The sequence below is a fragment of the Castor canadensis genome, chromosome 10 (genome assembly GCF_047511655.1).
Source record: "Castor canadensis chromosome 10, mCasCan1.hap1v2, whole genome shotgun sequence".
NCBI lineage: Eukaryota > Metazoa > Chordata > Mammalia > Rodentia > Castoridae > Castor > Castor canadensis.
This window is the reverse complement of record NC_133395.1, coordinates 111,550,576-111,568,920: the sequence shown is the minus strand read 5'-3', so window position 1 is coordinate 111,568,920 and position 18,345 is coordinate 111,550,576. Positions and strand designations below refer to the sequence as shown.

Genomic DNA, 18,345 nt, shown 5'->3' with positions numbered 1-18,345 from the left:
AAAGAACACTTCGGCTAATTCATATCAAAATAGTGTAGCCCAATGTTTGGAGTGGGTTTTTTCTATTAGATATTAAACTAGAGTGGTATAAATTTAAATAGAAAGTGTTAATTTAGTTAAAGATCAAAGGAAAATCTTCATAATCTGTTAGAACCTGGTAACTGCTCTAATAGTATCCTTAGGTTAGACTCCAGTAATTATAGATTGGCGGCAGAAATACTTGGTTCTGGTTCATATCCTGTCTGTTAACAGATTGCTCAGTTACAGAGATTATGAAAACTCTTCCCCGTATATAGGCAACTAGATCTGATCCAGTGCTTCTGTGGGTATTTTTCATAATCTTTTAATAAAAACAACAGAAGCTGGTCTGTAGAGGTAACTTCATAAATACCCATTTAAGCTCCCTTGTTACCCTTAGAGTGTATAGTGCAGATTACAGGAAGTAATTCCTAGACATTAAGGTAGAACACTGCTTTCTGACCAGTCCTGGAGTGGTTTTGGTGCTTTTATTTTATTTCATTTCATTTTATTTATCTCCAATCCTGGAGCTTGAACTCAGGGCTTTATGCTTGCTGGGCAAGGCACTCTGCCACTTGAGCTACTCTGCAAGCCCTTTTGTGTTGGGTAGTTTTGAATTAAGGTCTTACGAACTGTTTGCCAGAGCTGCTTTGAACCTCAACTCTCCTGATCTCTGCCTCCTGAGTAGCTAGGATTACAGGCGTGAGTACCAGCACCTGGAGTGGTTTTATTTTTTTATATCACTTCTTTCAGAAAACCAATTGTTCCTCAGAAGGAGCCCTCACCTTTGTTGGAAAAGAAGATCCAATTGCTAGAAGCTAAATTTGCCGAATTAGAAGGTGGAGATGATGATATTGAAGAGATGGGAGAAGAAGATAGTGAGGTCATTGAACCTCCTTCTCTACCTCAGCTTCAGACCCCCCTGGCCAGTGAGCTGGACCTCATGCCCTACACACCCCCACAGGTGAAGGGGACATGTCCTGTAAATTGTCTTGTTCTCAGCTTTGGTTTGCACCATACTCAAACCAAAGTAAAAAGACATCTAGCCCCTCCAAAGCGTCTACCTAGAGTTCTATAGGAAAGGACAGGGGTTTTTTTGTTTGTCAGTGCCTTCCTACCTTTCTGTTTCTCTTTCTTTCTTCTGACATTTTTAATGGCATATATTAGTTGTACAGGGGAGTTTCATTGTGACATTTTCAAATAGGCTTACAATTTACCGTGGTTAGATTAACCCCCTCCATCATTCATCATGCTTCCTCCCCTTTATTTTTAATTGACAAAAAAATTATATTTATCGTTTCATTAAGCAATTAATGATTTTAATTTTAATTTCTTGACTATCATAGAGCTAGTTTAATTGCAGTTAGTTAGGAGGTTTTCCTTGCTTCGTATTGAAGAAAAACAGTAAGGAAAGGCATCATTGTATCCTGTGTCTTTTTTCTTTTTTTTTTGAGACAGGGTCTCTCTGTGTAGCTGAGACTGGCCTCGAAACTCATAATCTTCCTGCCTCTACCTCCCTCCCAAGTGCTGGGATTACAGGCATGTGCCATCAACACCCAGCCAGCCATGTTTTGTTTTATTTTGTTTTTTTGGGGTATCTTTGGCAGTACTGGGGTCCAACTCAGGATTTCACGCTTGCTAGGCAGGTGCTCTTACTCCTTTAGCTACTCCACCAGCCCCCACCTGTTTCTTTTTAATCTCTCCTTTCTTAGGACTTTATCTTTTGGTTGTTGAAAGTGATCCCATTATACATTTTTCTTGTTAAGAATTTCCTCTGCCTGGCGCCAGTGGCTCACGCCTGTAATCCTAGCTACTCAGGAGGCAGCGGTCAGGAGGATCGCGGTTCGAAGTCAGCCCAGGCTGACAGCCCATCACAAAAAAGGCTGGTGGAGTGGCTCAAGGTGAAGGTGCTGAGTTCAAGCCCCAGTATCTCAAAAAAAAAAAAGAATTTTCTCAAGATCTAATTGTGAGGTCACAGTCATGGAATTCAATGAAACTTTCATTCATTTCTTACATGGTAAGAGGCAAGGAAGAGGTATATTTTGACCAAGAAAATGGCCAACTGCAGGCTAAATGTGTCTATAAAAGAGTAACCATTGGATCATATGTTCCTGACTTCCAGAAACACTGAACAGTTAACCAAATGCAATGTTCTGATCCACTATAAGAGCTTTCTGTCTTACAGTCTACTCCAAAGTCTGCCAAAGGCAGTGCAAAGAAGGAAGGCTCCAAACGAAAAATCAATATGAGTGGCTACATCCTGTTCAGCAGTGAGATGAGAGCTGTGATTAAGGCCCAGCACCCAGACTACTCTTTTGGGGAGCTCAGCCGACTGGTGGGGACAGAATGGAGAAACCTTGAGACAGCCAAGAAAGCAGAATATGAAGGTAAATAGAGACTAGGCACAACTGTCAGTTTTCTGAGCAAGGGTGTGTTTTCAGGAATGCATGTGCATAGACAGGTATTGCTCTCTTGTTCTTATCACATGCACATGAACTTTGTGTTGGGGACTGTTTCAGTTAGTACCCATTCAGCAGTTTAGATGCCAAACATTTTCTTGATCTTGACTAAGCTGAGTGCTTCCCCTGACTTGGTCTCTGTGCGTGGTGTTATTTCCCTTCTCCTCAAAGAAAAATATTTTACTATTAAAAATGGCATGATTTTCTTCCTTCATTGAGCCCTATAAGCACTCATATGTTGAGCTGGGGAATGATTATACAATGATGTTAAAATTAATTTTGATTAAAATTCATCTGTAAGAAGCATTTTTTAAATTGCTGATCTTCTGCTTTGGCTCTTGATCAGCTGTGTGTTTAAACTCTAGGCTTAAGGCTTGGTTGAAACTCCTGGTTTCCTAGGCCAGTTCTGTGCTGTGTGTATATTCATTGCTACTGTTAAGGTACTTGGGGGTATTTTGGTGAAGCTCAACTGCCTTTATTTTCCTTTTATTATATGATTAAATCACTTTGGGCCATGAGCTGTCATTTAAGGATTTGGTGGTTCTTAGTCACTAGGGACAAATACTTGAAAGAAATTTTTTTGTTTGTTTTTGTTGTTGTAAATATCAGTGATGGCTTTAATAAAGAAGAGAGTATAAATTAGATTAGGCAGGATGTTCACCCTATGAGCTGTATTTTTTCCTTTTGGAATTTTATATATTTGTTCATTTTGCTGGTTTAGAGCTAACCTTTCTACAGTGGTCTTCTTGGCTCAGCCCAAATCCACTATTTTCCAGCAAACATAAATTACTGAGGCTGCTGCTCTCTTAAGATTTTTTTTATGGTTTTACTCCTTTAACTTGTTGTTATTGATTGATAATTTTAAAATTACCAGACAGGCTTCCCTAAGGATCTTCTGTCTGCAGCAGCCTAACCCTACAAGATGCATAGCCAGGAAACACTTTATGGCAAAACCAATTTGAGAAGCATTCCAAACTCTTGCCTCTTTGAAACTTACAGTGCATAGTCCCCTGTTAAAGTCTCTAAGACCTACATAAAGTAACTAACCTGTTTTGTTTTGTTTTTTATTATCTGGCATTTTCTAAAATTTGACCAGGTATTCCTGCAATATCTATTAATATCCTGAAGAACTATTTTGTAGAACTATTTCTTCGAGAAACCCTACTCATTTCCATAAGAACCTAGAATTTTGGGGAGCTTTGATATTTCCGATTTTACTGCAAGTTAAGACTAAATATGCCACTTACTTGGAGGAGTGTTGAAAATTAAGGTAACATGGGTATAAAGCCTCTTCCAAGACAAGTAAAGCCAGTACTAATAGGATGTGAACAAGAGAGAAAGGCCTGGAAATAATGTAAAGGCAGAAACACTGGAGTATAGCTGAAGGGAGGGAGAAATAATGGCTTACAGGAGATTCTCCCAAATTCAACAGGGAATCTGAAATTCAGGAAGAACCTAGTGAGGATGAATTACATGACTCAGCAGCATCCACCTGAGACTAAAACTCTGAACTTTTGGTGTTTTCAGCCACTGAACTCAAAACCCAAAGTTGGGAGTTTGGCTCCCTTAGTTTTACTCATTTTGTTTTCCAAGACACAGGTAACCAATCCAATATTTAGTCTACAGGCCTAATGTTTGTTTTTCCAACATTTTTGGTTTTTTTTTTTTTTCTCTCATTTACTATGCTATTTGTGTAATGGAAATACTAGAATTTAAAGTGGAGGTCTAGATCATCAATGGTGTTTTTTTGGTTTTTGGGGTTTTTTTTTGTTTTGTTTTGTTTTTTGGTTTTGGTTTTTCTACTGTAAGCTCAGGAAAACAGGTTGTTCAAATGGCTATTATTCCTCACACTCATTGTACTCAGTTTATAGTAGATGTATAAACTAGGACAGTGCTAGTGAGTGATGATAAGTTTCTGCTGGCAACTCTTGTCACAGCCAAGGGGCATTTGACTTGCTTGACTTTCACATTCTAACCTTAAAGGAGGACTGGAGCGCTGTTGCTTCTTGATTCTCTTTAAAGCCATGTGAGCTCGAGCTATTTTCCCTATCTTCAGATAGCTAAAGCCTTTTGAGTTCTATGTTAGAGGGGTAATGTGCGGCAGCTGGAATATAATATCAGGGGTCAGGGCCATGGGTTGCTGGTTCTCGTTGTATCCTTGGACAAGTCACTACCTCTCTCTCCCAGCCTCTTTTTGCCCATCTGAAGAGTAGAAAAGATTTCCTACTTAGAATGGTGAAGTAGAATAAACCCTGTATGGTGGGAGCCTTGGTAATTCCCCTTCAGTAAAAGGGCCCAGCCTGCTAGGAACATGATTTTGGGGCTGGTAGCTCTGGAGAGGCAGAGTAGCTCAAGGAATTAAGGGGGTTGTCAGGTAAAAGCCCAGAAGTTCCACTAGCAAATGTTCCTCTCGTGTTTTGGGTGAAATAAGAGTGGATTCTGGAATTCGTACAGATTTAAGATGATTAATGTGAGTTTTGAACGGGTCATCTGTGAACTGCTCAGCTTTAGGAAACCTGATTCTTTCAGAACATTGTCCATTGTTACAATTCCCTCTTCTGATAATTGTAGCCTAGAGTATCATGCATTTTTCCCTTGGGTTTATTAAACATGAACTCTTTGCTTCATCAGAGTATAGAAATTGGCTGTTTACTTTCCACAAAGTTTTGTGGAAGAGGCAGTAAGCTTCTTTTCCCTTACAGAGTTAATTTTCTTCAGCTGCTAAACCTGTGACGCTAATGATAAGATTCCTCAAATCTTAGTAAAATTGGGTACAAGGATTCAGGAAAATATAGTAAGTAACAATTGTGCCAAAAATTATAATGGGCCATGGAATTGCTTCATGTTGAAATTATAAATAATCTGTAATGCTATTAATCTAGAATAATGGTAGTGCTTCTCATCTTCAGGGTGCCTCGTGAGATTAACCACAGTGGTTACGCTGGTGATGTGTTTAAATAAAACCTGTGCTTTCTGAATGTGTGTTGCAGTCTTAACATTCTTGAAATCTTTGCAGACCAGTTCTCAAGATGGGATAGGAAAGCTGGATTCTAGGTTACCAAGTGAAATCGGCCCGACTCCTCCTGTGTCTGTTCCTTCCATTGAGACAGAACTGTTGCCTGTGTTTTTACTAGTCCTGTTGAATGCAATGGATGGTATTTTGAATTCCTGGGTTAAAAACAGAATTGAAAATCTGAAATGCCTTTACAGAGCGGGCAGCTAAAGTTGCTGAGCAGCAGGAGAGAGAGCGAGCAGCACAGCAACAGCAGCCGAGTGCTTCTCCCCGAGCAGGCACCCCTGTGGGGGCTCTCATGGGGGTGGTGCCACCACCAACACCAATGGGGATGCTCAATCAGCAGTTGACACCTGTTGCAGGTAAAAACAGGAGCTAAGACCATTTTTTTCCACTTTAAGAAATTCCTTCATTTTTTTTTTTCTCCAAGAGGAGTAGGCCACAGTCTGTAGCCTTTTCTCATGACAGATTCAAAGTTTGAGGTCATCCATGTTGTCCTATATTGCCTTTCCCATATGGGCAATGCCTCCTTTCTGTCCCAGAAATGGGCCCTGGGCCCAACCCTGGGAATTGGTAGGGACCAGCTCTTCCCTGGCTGTGGGCATGGTCTGGTGATATTCTTAGCCCAGACTGCTCTTGATAGAGCACTACAGCAGAAAATATAAATAGATCCTGAATTCTGTTCTAGAGAACTCCCAAGAGAAAACACAAAAGCAATCTTTAGATGGTGTTGATTTTCTGTCTCATGCTAGTATTCAGTTTGCCTTGTTCTGCTGCAGCCATTCTTAAAAGACTGACCATTTAAAAATCCTTTCTTGGTCACCAGTGTGCATGACTGCTAAATACAAAAAAAAAAAAAAAAAAGTCCTTATTCAATTCATTGTGCCCACTCTGTAATGCTTTTCTATTTAATTACATTAAACTGCATTTTCTGTTAGTATCCCAGTCACATATTTAAACAAAAAGAACAGAAAGAAAATGATGAATGTGGTTTGCTTGTGTGTGTTGTCTCTGGTTCTGGTTGCCATAGCAAATTTGATTATTCTTGAATTGAATATCTCGTCTGACATGTCTCCAGTGAGAAGCCTGCATACCACCTCTCAGGCCCCACTTTTGTGATCTCCCCATGTCTGGTGAGCTCTGTACAAGCCACCTGTGATTCTTCTTAAGCAAGTAGTCTTCTGCAGGGAGTCTAGGACAGTGTTGTTCAAGGCAGGTTCGTTGGGATGCTGTTTTTGTTTTTGCTTTTTAAGGAAGAGTAGCATAGGATAACTTTTCCATTGTCGCTCCTAACTTTTGTGATGGCAAATTCTCAAATGCACTGTCGCTGAACTCAGCAGTTGCACTCGCCAAAGCATTATCTGAATCCTGACTTTCAGTACTTTCAATGTAACTGATGTCAATCTAACAAATCTCATAATCCGCCTGCTCTATTCCATGGCCCATTTTGGTTAATGGGGTTCCAGAGGTTTTTAGAAATCAGGCCTCGAACATGGGGACTTTGAAAGTTAGAATTCCCTTATTGACATTGTTTTGTTCTATTTGATGTGTGATATTGTGGCACTGTGCCCTTGACTGCAAAACCCAGGGACATATTAACAAAATGAAAACAAAAAACAGCAGCTGCAGCATTTTAGCTCCCTGTTGGGGAATAACATAGAGTTCTGTGGTTGAGGAGGGTGGGCCCTCTAGAAAGCCCCTACTCTGTTACTAAGGGTATTCTGCCCAGACTTCTGGGCCATGGGAGTGAATGGCAGCATTCTTTACAGTAACCAGTCTTTGATCCACAGTGGGAACTTTGCAGCAAAAAGGATGATTTTTCATGGGCTTACAGGTTGCTTAGGGACTGATTCTTAGCCTTGTTGCTGTCTGAGACCAGCTTTGCTTACAAGCATTGAAGCTCATTTGAACACATGTGACTGGGATAATAAATGCCAAAGTACAGTTTAATGAAGACAAGTGCCACGTCTTTCAGTTCTTAGTAATCTTCAACTACAGCCCATGAAGGCTGCGTTCAGATGGGCTTTTGTAATTGAAAGCAAAGCCTCCTAACATTCTTACATTTCTCACCTACTTACCCCTAAAAAGCTATACCTGGTGGTGTGGTTAAAAAGCAGTTTTGGCAGCATTAGATCTCCTCATGTTTAAGATGATGTTGTTTGTTCAAAAGTAGTTTTTACTCTGAACTCTTAATTGCTAAAAAACATGAAACATCCTATTTCATGTATGGAGATGTTGTTTCAAATTGTTTTATCATTTTATGCAGTTATAAGTTTTTCAGTCAGTTTAGCTATGACTAGGAAAGCAGAATGACTCAGTCAGTCTTGAGAGTTTTCAGTAATGTCCTAGCTTTAAAAGACAACTTGTACAATCATGTACAAATAAATACTTCTCAAATACAGGGAAGTCAAAAAGTGAAATTCTCAAAATCTGGAGTTTTCCACTGTCTCTCAGAGTTCCTCTTCAAAGAGTATTTTATTAAAATGAGGTTTGGCTCTAGTTACCCTTCTTTTGTGAGAAGCTGTGACTGAAAGTGACTGCACTCCCGGGGGAACTTTGTGTTCTTATTCATCGTGATCATTACAAATCCCAGAAAAGTCAAGTTGTTTTTCTTGTTTTTGGTGTGTTTTTTTTTTTTTTTTTTTTAAATGCCATGTGATTTTAAAGCTCTTTCAATAGGTGAGTCCTTGACATTTTGAAATTTTCTTATTTTCATCCCTTTTGCCAAAAATACTTGTTTGCTAAAACTCTTCCCTAGCCAGCAGAAGTTGTTTTGTTATGTGAAGGTATGTTTTGAAAATAAAGGAATTAAAAACCTCTGTTCACAGAAATTCTGTACCACAAATAAAATGCCCCCTATCAACTGAAGGTTTATGCAAGGACATTTGTGAGCCTGGAGACAGTGATGACAACTGGTATTTTCTCAAATCAGCATAGCCTGATTCTCCAGCCATTCCTCCTTAACACTTACATGTAGGCTTCTGAGTGACCTGCGCTTTACTTGGCTTGGGAGGATTTAGATTTGTCTTTAACATGTTTTGAGATCTAAACATGAAACATCGTTCATTGTGATGGTTGTTAGAAGCTGTTCCCCAGCTCAAACCCTAGCACAATCCAGTACTACTAGTGGTGGTGGGGTTAGAAGGGAGGAAGAGTAGATGTAGAAATCTTGAAAAATTCTTGCCCTCAAGCTGGAGAACCATGCTTTGTGATCAGGGCTCTGCACCTCATTTCCCTCCATTCTGACTTCCCCTGGTGTGTACCCGTGATAGGTATATGAGTGTGGGCAGAGTGGAATGATGGGGTGTAGACTGTTCTATTGGAGTCTAAGTCAACAGAACTGGTCACTCTGCTTGAACAGCTTGCAGTTTCTGACCCTGAAAAGGCTGTTACTAGAACTCCTCTTTGTTATTATTTAAGTGAGAACATGCAGCATATTTATCCCAGTGAGAATAACTACAAATAATAATGTACTAAGTACTAATTCATCCACAAATGTTGGGTTTTGTATTTATAACTTTTTATTTTGTTCATTGTTGCAACAAAATAATTGCACTAATTACCGTTATATCATGCAGTACTAAGGGTGCTTTATTCATTGGTAGTGCATGGGGTGGGAAGGGAGTTGTTATTACTTAGCTCGTGTTGCATGTTAATGATGCATGTCTGAAATTTGTTGTGTCCTTCAAGGCATGATGGGTGGCTATCCGCCAGGCCTTCCACCTTTGCAGGGCCCAGTTGATGGCCTTGTTAGCATGGGCAGCATGCAGCCACTTCACCCTGGGGGGCCTCCACCCCACCATCTTCCGCCAGGTGTGCCCGGCCTCCCGGGCATCCCACCACCGGGTAAGAACTTCATTTTCATTCACTCATTAATCTCATCTTCATATTTTCTTTTTTCTTCCTCAGCCAGTTGTTCCCAGAGGCAGCTGGTGCCTGTTGTGGCCATGCCTCCCTCACTGAGAATCCCAGAGCCATCAGCAAAAGGGTCCATCCTATGTGTTCAGCAGGTGACCTAGCACCTGTGCCCTTGTGTACTTGGTTGCCTGGCATCAGCACAAGGTGTATGGCAAAGGCCAGACACTGCCACTCAGACAATATGACATGTATTCGAAAAGTCATCTAGCTTACAAGGCCACACCCTCTTATCAGTGAATGGAGTTTCCCAAATTGCCACTCATGTATAAAAGTACTGTTTGCTCCTGAGTGCATTTCTTCATCTGGTACAATTCTTCTCTCACAGGGTCTCCAGTATAGAGTCCCTGCTCCATCTCCTCTTCCTCAAGCAGCCCTTTTCTAAGGAGATCAGAGTTACTTTTATAAAACTCTTTAGAAATTCTTTACTCAGTCTGTCTTGAGAACACAAAGGAAGGCGGGAAGGAATTTGCATTTTAATTAGTTTTGTATATCTGAATCCTCTAAGTAGTATGATACAACATTTTAAAGAACAGCCTAGGGCTGGTGGAGTTGCTCAAGTGGTAAAGCACATTCCTAGCAAGCAAGACAACCTGAATTGAAACCCCAGTACCGCCAAAAAGTAAAACAATAAAGAACAAACAGCCTAGCCCACCCTACTAGCTGTAGACACCAGTTTGTCACAGAAGCTCAAGTTCTTTCATGTAATAATATATAAATGGAGTTCAGAAAGTTATATTCAGTTTCACTTTATGATGATTTAATAAATTGAAAGATTATATTTTAAAGAATGCTTAGAGGAAAATCTCAAGTTCCAAATTTGCAAAAGAAAGAATTCTTGGCTATAAGCTAGTTAGCGGGAATGTCTCCTTTAGATGACTTGAAGCAGCATTTGTGCCTTAAAATATCTAAGGGCCCAACTCAGATAAAAATGTAGATTGAAAGCCGGGCACCGGGGTAGCTCATGCCTGTAATCCTAGCTACTCAGGAGGCAGAGATCAGGAGGATCTCGGTTCAAAGCCAGCCCAGGCAAATAGCTCTCAAGACCCTATCTCGATTAAAAAAAAGAAAAAAAACTTCACAAAAAAAAGCTGGTGGAATGGCTCAAGATGTAGGTCCTGAGTTTAAGCCCCAATACTGCAAAAAAAAAGGAAAAAAATATAGATGGAAATTGTCAGGGTTGCTTATGCCAGTGTTGACCCTACTAACCATAGGGTTTTTCAGGCTTCCAAACAATGCTTCAGAGGATGGGTCCAGCACTGTGTAGGTTGACTAAACCTGGTAGCTTGGTCTGGCCTCAAACTTGTAATCCTCCTGCCTCAGCCTCCCAAGTGTTGGGTACCACTGTGCCCAGCTGTCAAACACACCCTTTTGTGAGTATTGGTTAGAGAATGACTGCAACTCCACCACAGCATTTTTTTTTCCCCAATATATCCCTAGAAAAGGAAATGTGTGTCAAGTGGATACTTCATTTTAGAAATGGTTGACCTGTTGCGTGAATTGCTGTGGCAACAGGGGTCAATCATAAAATAGTTGTTCCTGTGTGGCAGGTGAATTTGGCCCTGATTTGGTGCCCTCACACAGTAGCATGGGGTATCTTATCAGAGTCAGTAAGACCATATTGGACTTAACACCTTCTAGATGTATATAGTACTTGATGGGAGCCCTAAGGCCAGTACTACCTCAGTGGCAGGTGGTTTTGGGTGGGTGTTGTGGCATAGTTACCCTCTCTTCTTCCTCCTTCAGATTCTAAGTTACATTGGAAGGAAGCACAACACACCTGGTTATTGTCAGGGGAACAGGGAAGAACCCTCTTGATGCATGCTCATGTCTGAGCTGGCTTCAAGGAGCCAAGGATTGAGGGAGCACCAGTACTGTCTCAGCTCACATGCTCACTGATTGCCCCTGGTATTACAGTTATAAACAGAGGAAGCAGACAGGTTTACTGATTTGCTTGTGCTGCCCTTCAAAGCAATGATGTAGGCAGCTTAGGGAGCCCCTCTGTGTAGAGTCTAAGGTGGGTAAGTGTCCAAAATGGGAAGACGGGGGCTACTAAATGTTTCTGGAGCAGAAGCTTACCCACTACCACTTCTGAGTTCATTTGTAATCATCAGGATCCTCGGTACACTTCTGAGTACTTGGAATATAAAAACCCCTATTTTTTAAACAGAAGCTTTTATTTTTTTCTTTCTCGCTAACAAATACGAGTGTGCCTAATACTTCCTGGAAGTGGCATTTAACAACTCTGAACCTAAATTCTAAATAGTTCTCAGAGCTGTTTCTGACTGATCAAATGATGTGTTCATTTTGGTCCTTCTACATAGCCAACAGGACTTATTTAAGCTTTAAAAAAAACAGCTCACCTTTAAAAGGCAGGTTTTTGTTGTGGCTTGTTTGTTAGTTTTTGATGAACTGGGTATGTCCCTTGCTTATTTCTGTGTCGTACTGGAATAGCAAATGAGTGACACTGAGATAAAAAGAGCTTCATTTAGGATATCCCATTATTATCAGTTAGTGCTTGTGAGACATCAGTTCTTGTGAACATTCACCAAGGGAAGTTTACTAACTTACCAGCCTACCAAGTGAAAGGCACTGAGTACAAACCTCAATACCAACAAAAACAAAGTTATTACAAGAGATAGTACAAATAGGACCATGAGGTCTTTCTCTGTTCCTTTCTCATTTTGTACCTGAATTGATACTAACAAGGCTACTCCAACTTCCACATCATCCATTGAAATGTCCTCTGCCATTAGTGACTTCAGATAGAACCAGATGCTGGTGGCCTATAAGAGATAGCAAGCCAGTTGCCTCCAACTTCCATAAAGCTCAGTTGACTGCACTTCCACAGCCTCTTTTGTCCCTGCTATCTTAGCACATTGGTTACTGCTGAGCCTGATTCCAATATCCTTCCTGCTGAAATTCAACACAGGCTCCTATTGCAAAAGAATGTGTTGTCAGAAAAGTACCTTAGAAACAGAGCCATATTCTAACTTTAGTTCATCTAGGGACACACTAGAATTTTATGTAGTGTTCCAATCAGTGCTAAGCCTTGAGGAATTGATGTACTTCTGACAAGTTCTACTAGCATTGTGCTTTAATAACATAGAAACAATACAAAATTTCTATTTGAATCCTGCTTTGGATGTTTAGGGTTCCTGTCCACACTCAAGGGCAAAGGTACATAGGTTGGCATTATAAATGGCATCATTTCTTATCAGACAGTAGTTTTTCACTCAGCTTAACCCAGACCCTCTAATTGTACCACTGCCTTCTGAATTACAGGTGTGATGAACCAAGGAGTGACCCCTATGGTCGGGACTCCAGCACCAGGTGGAAGTCCATATGGACAACAGGTGAGCTCCCCACCCACTCACGCCATTTATTTTCCTAGGACTCAACAGAATTTTAGTCATCTTCCTTCTTAGAACATGTGCAGAGTATCTTTTTGCCTCACCATGTAGTCCTGTGCTCTTTTAGGTGGGAGTTTTAGGACCTCCAGGGCAGCAGGCACCACCTCCATATCCCAGCCCACATCCAGCCGGCCCTCCTGTCATACAGCAGCCAACAACACCCATGTTTGTGGCTCCCCCTCCGAAGACCCAGCGGCTTCTCCACTCAGAGGCCTACCTGAAATACATCGAAGGACTCAGTGCTGAGTCCAGCAGCATTAGCAAGTGGGACCAAACTCTGGCAGGTAAAGAGTATATTTGTGAAATGCTTGCTTCCTCCTAGTCCTCTAGCTGCAGTTGGCTCTTGTACAGCAAACATCCCTTTTTATTATACCAGTAAAACAAGTCATACATCATAGAATGGTTTGGAGCTTCTTTGCATATTGACAGCACACTGAAAGTGGGGTTCTTAGACAAAATTCAAACCCTAGCTTTGTTATAAGCATCATCTTTTCAAGTATATTTTTAATTTTTTCAGTTATTTTTCAGATATTAGGTATTAGTGTAGATGTCAAATTTACTTTTTAAAAAATAGAAAAGTGTGTTTCCAGTAGCCTATCAAATTACTCATTTAGTTCAACAGACAATATATTTTTAGTACATACTGAAATAACTTACCTAGTTTGTGGAGAGGAAATCGGAAGTTTTTACTTGTTTCTAAACCCCTTGATAAAAGTAGAAGGTAAGTTTTTCCTTTTTTTCACATATTTACTTTTTTATTAACATTGAAGTAATTATTAAATGTTAGGGCACCTACAGTATTAATGATCAGATCATCTTTTAGTGCCAAATGAAATAAGAAATCTCCTTAGACATATTCTGGATCTAAAATTCACAATACTTAATAAATACTAAGTGTTTTGTGTTTTAGTAAACCTATCAGCCCTTAGAACTGAGGGGTACTTTGTCACCATAAAATTATAATTTGTGTCTCTCTCTGCACTTTAATTTTCAGCTCGAAGAAGGGATGTCCATTTGTCAAAAGAACAGGAAAGCCGTCTACCCTCTCACTGGCTCAAAAGTAAAGGAGCCCATACCACCATGGCAGATGCCCTCTGGCGCCTGCGGGATTTAATGCTTCGAGACACCCTTAATATTCGCCAAGCATACAATCTAGAAAATATTTAATCACATCATTATGTTTCTTTTATAGAAGCATAAGAAGTTGTGGAACAGTAGCCATTTTAGTTACTGGGGGTGGGGGGAAGGAACAAAGGATGGTAATTTTTATTGCATTTTACTGTACATCACAGGCCATTTTTATATAAGGACACTTTTAATAAGCTATTTCAATTGGTTTTGTTATATTAAGTTGACTTTATCAAATACACACTTTTTTTGCATATGTTTCCTTTGTTTAAAAACCAGTTTCATAATTGGTTCTATATGTAGACTTGGAGTTTTATCTTTTTACTTGTTGCCCTGGGACTTAAACCATCAAGGTTTTGTCTTGGCTTGAGGTTTTTGCTTTTTCTTTTGTTTTGGGGTTATTGTGTGTGTATGTGTATATATGTATATATATATATATAAACACATATATATATAAACATATATATATACACACACGCATATATATACATATATACATGTATATATATATATAAAACACACAAAATAAGAAAAAAAAACAGAGTTTACAGATTAGTTTAAGTTGACAATGAAATGTGAAGTTGGTCCTAGTTTACATCTTAGAGAGGGTAGTGTATATGTGTATGTTTCATGTGCCTGAATATATTAAGCCACTTTCTTGAAAAAGCTGTTCCTTACAGGGAAAGTAAAGTGCTTTATTTGAAAGGTTGTCATGTAGATTATAGATGTTTGACAGACATGGCACATTTGCTGTATTAACGCAAAGGTTCACTACAGAAATCTAAAATCAGTACTGTGCATTCATCTGCAGTTAGTATACCTCCTAGACACCTAGAGAGAAAGCAGTTTTTCTTGTGCTGAGTCAGATATCTGTGATGTCAGTGATTTTTGCAGGACCCTGAATTATATTTAGTCTTGGCAGGTAAGTTTAAGAATACTTTTGATCTGTTTATAATGAGTTCACAGTTTATGCCTATACAATATTAGAAGATTTTAATTTTAAATCTGTTACACTGAAAAACTGACGTTCATCTTGAAGAAAGCATTGAAGTATGTATGCATGGAGGGGATTTATTTTTAATCATAACATCTAACCTAAAGAAGGGAATGTGTAGTTGGATATGAGCTGCATCTTGAGCATAATTGTGAAAGGGTAGATTGCCTGCATATATGCAAGTATGTTATATTCTTTATTTTCTTATTATCAGTTGTGGCTTTTTTTTTTTTCCTTCTAAGTTTCAGGATTGTAATTCTCAACCAGAAATTTAATCCTTTCTGAAATATGTTTTTAAATGTAGCTTGTGCTTTTGAATTACAGAAGAGAATCATTATTTAAGAAAATGCTCACTTAGAAAGACCATTATGCATTCCAAACACTTTGGTTTGGTGACTTTCTTATATGGCCCTAGAATAAACATTTGGAGGCAGTGTATGACACTCAGATGGTAGGAAACTTCAAACATGGAACATTTCCCTTGGTGGTATGTTTTTTAAACCTACCTCATTGTAACAGGGTAGGTGTAGTGTGGTAGAGATTCTACTGCTCTTTGCTGAGAAAATTACTCAAAGGATACTTTTTTTTCCTTTTAATGTGTTGTGAATCAATACCCCTTTGTATAATTACCATACTCAATAAATCATGAGGGCAAAAGAGTATAGAATGGAAAAAAGTCTCTTGTATCTAGATACTTTTAAGTACAGGAGACCCTTGTAAACTAACTTAATTGCCATCAGTCAAGCACTGGATCTCAATTTGTATCAAGTATTTTAAATAATTTTAAAATTTAAAACAGGCATTTACAGTAGAATTGTCAGTACCTGATTGTTAAACTGAATCAGATAAATCTTCAGTTCCTGGTTATTTGACCACTGAATTATCATGGAATGTGTAATGCAATCAGATTCTTCTAGACATCCTTGAATTACACCAAAGAACCTGAAACTTAATTTTGGTTAAATTATTTATTTATTTCATGCATTCATTTTATTTCCCTTTTTAAGGTCTGGATGAGACTTCCTTGAGGAGCCTCTAAAAACTGTTTACTATGGGCCAGGGGCACTAGAAGCCAGAGCGCTCCTCCAGGCTCCTTTCCAGTGCCTTGGTACTATAGGAACCAAGAGCCAGCCAGGGGCTCCTTAAGGCAGTACAGAGCCAGTCCAAGGTGCCATTAGGCAGGCCCTAATTAAGTTTAAAAAAGAAAAAAAAAATATTTATTTTAGAATCATGTCTTTCTGTATACTAACTTGGAAAATATCAATATTTAGGATAGAAGATTTGAGGTCAGCCATCTTCAAAAAAAGAAAGAAAATTCTGACATAAGAAACTACAAATACACTGTACGTTTTTTTTCCATGAGTTTTAGGAACTATAGTCGTGTGGTTTAGAAAATATAATGGCCTAAATGTTTCAAAATGTAAGTTCCTATAGAGAAGAATTGTATTGAAGGGGTTTAGGTTTAAAATACAATGTCAGCCAAATGATTTAAAAGGCCACTGTTTTGTTTTCAAAAACCTCTTCCTTTGAGGTAGGATGCTTATTTGTGTAAAAATCCCCAAATTGGTGTTGATGACTTTCACCTTGAACCTTTCCAGACCTGATTAAAACTTGGTTTATTCTAATTTCTGTATTATATCCTCATCTGAGGTTTAAGTGGTAACTAGTCTTATAATGTGTATGTATCATATGTTTGTTCATCTAAAGCTTTTTAATCTAAATAAAAACAGAGTTTGCAAAGTGATTTGGATTAACCCGGTTTGGTGGTTCTGTTAAAGCTGTGTCAGACGTTAGTTTTGAGCAGACTGAAGAGAAGAACCCTGCAAGCCCTGATTTCATGCTGATGAGGATATGGCTGCCAGTTTAAAAGAATAGTGCTCTTCTGGTGGAGGTGAAAGTCAATGTGCAGACCCCCTGGTTGGGCGCCCAGGCTGTTACCATACAGAGCCACATGTAGTCATACTGCAGCCTGAAGTGCCCCACCCCTCTCAGGATCGGCAGCCTGGGCAGAAATGCGGGTTATAATTAAAACTTAGAACTTGTGACTAAGGGCAGAAGGTGAAGGAAGCATGTCCTCTATCAGAAAGCAGAATAACTCATTTCAAATAGTCAGCTTGTCTGTGGCCAGAAGAGACAGGTGGCCCAGGATGTGTCTTTGATGTGTTTCTAAGTTTTTAAAATGTGACTCTACTTTTAACAGAAAGTGTTGGTAAAATCAACCAGCCGTTTTCCTCTAACATCACTTTGCAAATCCCTGTGGTTATATTCTCCTGAGAATGTAATGCTGTACTGCCATCTATGCCCATGAAAATATTTTGAACAATCACTGATGTATAAACATCCCAGCTGAGCACTGTGAGCAAACAAATACTGCTAAATATTTCTCTCTTCCTTTTTAGTTTGGAAGTATGTTAGGTCAGCTGAATGAAAATTCAATACTGAACAAACTAATAGACTATTCCTTCCCCCTATTTTAGGTACTATTAGTCTTCATGTCTTGGGGGCTGTACTTAAATGTGTCAAGAAATTCCAAATTATGTGTGAAGTCTTAAGAACTAATACTGATTTACTAAGAGAGAAATTGCTTTGGAAAACACCATGGTCCAAGGGTACTTGGAAGTACTTATAAAAAATTCAAATACTCACAAAAGAGGTTAGTATGATTAAGTATAACATCAGTAATTTAGGTAAGGTTTCCAAAGTAGACCTGCTATTTGGACACAAATAACCCTCATTCATTATTTACTGTGTACCTAACTTATATATCCCCATCAATTCAGATGAGTAAAGTTGCAAAGCCCATGTTTATTTCCCAGCAGCACAGTGGAGGCAAATTTCTAGATATAAAGACTAAGTTCTGCATCATTCTTGAGAAGTGTTGTAGTTCTTAAAGTTTAAATTATTAAGCCAGGCACTGGTGGTCACATATGTAACTCTAGCTATTCGGGAGGCTAAGATCAGAAGGATCATGGTTTGAGGCCAGCCCAGGCAAATAGTTCTCAAGACCCCATCTCCAAAACCACCACAGCAAAATGGACTGAGGGTATTGCTCAAATGATAGTGTGCCTGGCCAAAGTTCAAACCCCAGTCCCACCCAAAAAAAAAAAAAAATCTATATATATATATATATATATATGCACATTTTTGCCTTGTAATTCACACTAGGGGGCACTGTCATTATATAATCACTGTTAAGGAACGTTGAATTTTGGGGCAGTTAAAATTCTCTTAAATAGTTCCACTGTCTGATTACTAGGGTAGTCACATTCCGAGTAGAAAGGTTAAAAAGGGGGTTTTTTTGGGAGGGGAGAGTAGATGGCTCAGTGGTAGAACATTTGCCTGGTATGTATTTAAGGTCCTGGGTTCAACTCCTAGCACTGCAAAAAAATTTTGAGAAAGTTAAAA

The 18,345-nt window shown here is 39.2% G+C and overlaps 1 protein-coding gene across 32 annotated transcripts in view; it reads left to right on the top strand.

The window, feature by feature from the left end:
- Positions 1 to 16,684, top strand: part of Pbrm1 (polybromo 1) — a 118,329-nt gene extending 101,645 nt beyond the window's left edge. For 15 of the 32 annotated variants that reach the window (XM_074043893.1, XM_020175227.2, XM_020175229.2 and 12 more), the window contains 7 exons: positions 772 to 982; positions 2,204 to 2,405; positions 5,688 to 5,852; positions 9,181 to 9,336; positions 12,691 to 12,761; positions 12,886 to 13,102; positions 13,813 to 16,684. In XM_074043893.1, the coding sequence (XP_073899994.1) occupies positions 772 to 982; positions 2,204 to 2,405; positions 5,688 to 5,852; positions 9,181 to 9,336; positions 12,691 to 12,761; positions 12,886 to 13,102; positions 13,813 to 13,985 (1,195 nt within the window). In that variant the 3' untranslated portion in view covers positions 13,986 to 16,684. The remainder of the gene's footprint in view (positions 1 to 771; positions 983 to 2,203; positions 2,406 to 5,687; positions 5,853 to 9,180; positions 9,337 to 12,690; positions 12,762 to 12,885; positions 13,103 to 13,812) is intronic. The other 17 variants (XM_074043908.1, XM_074043909.1, XM_020175242.2 and 14 more) reach the window with 3 other exon arrangements.
- The last annotated feature ends 1,661 nt before the right edge of the window (positions 16,685 to 18,345 follow it).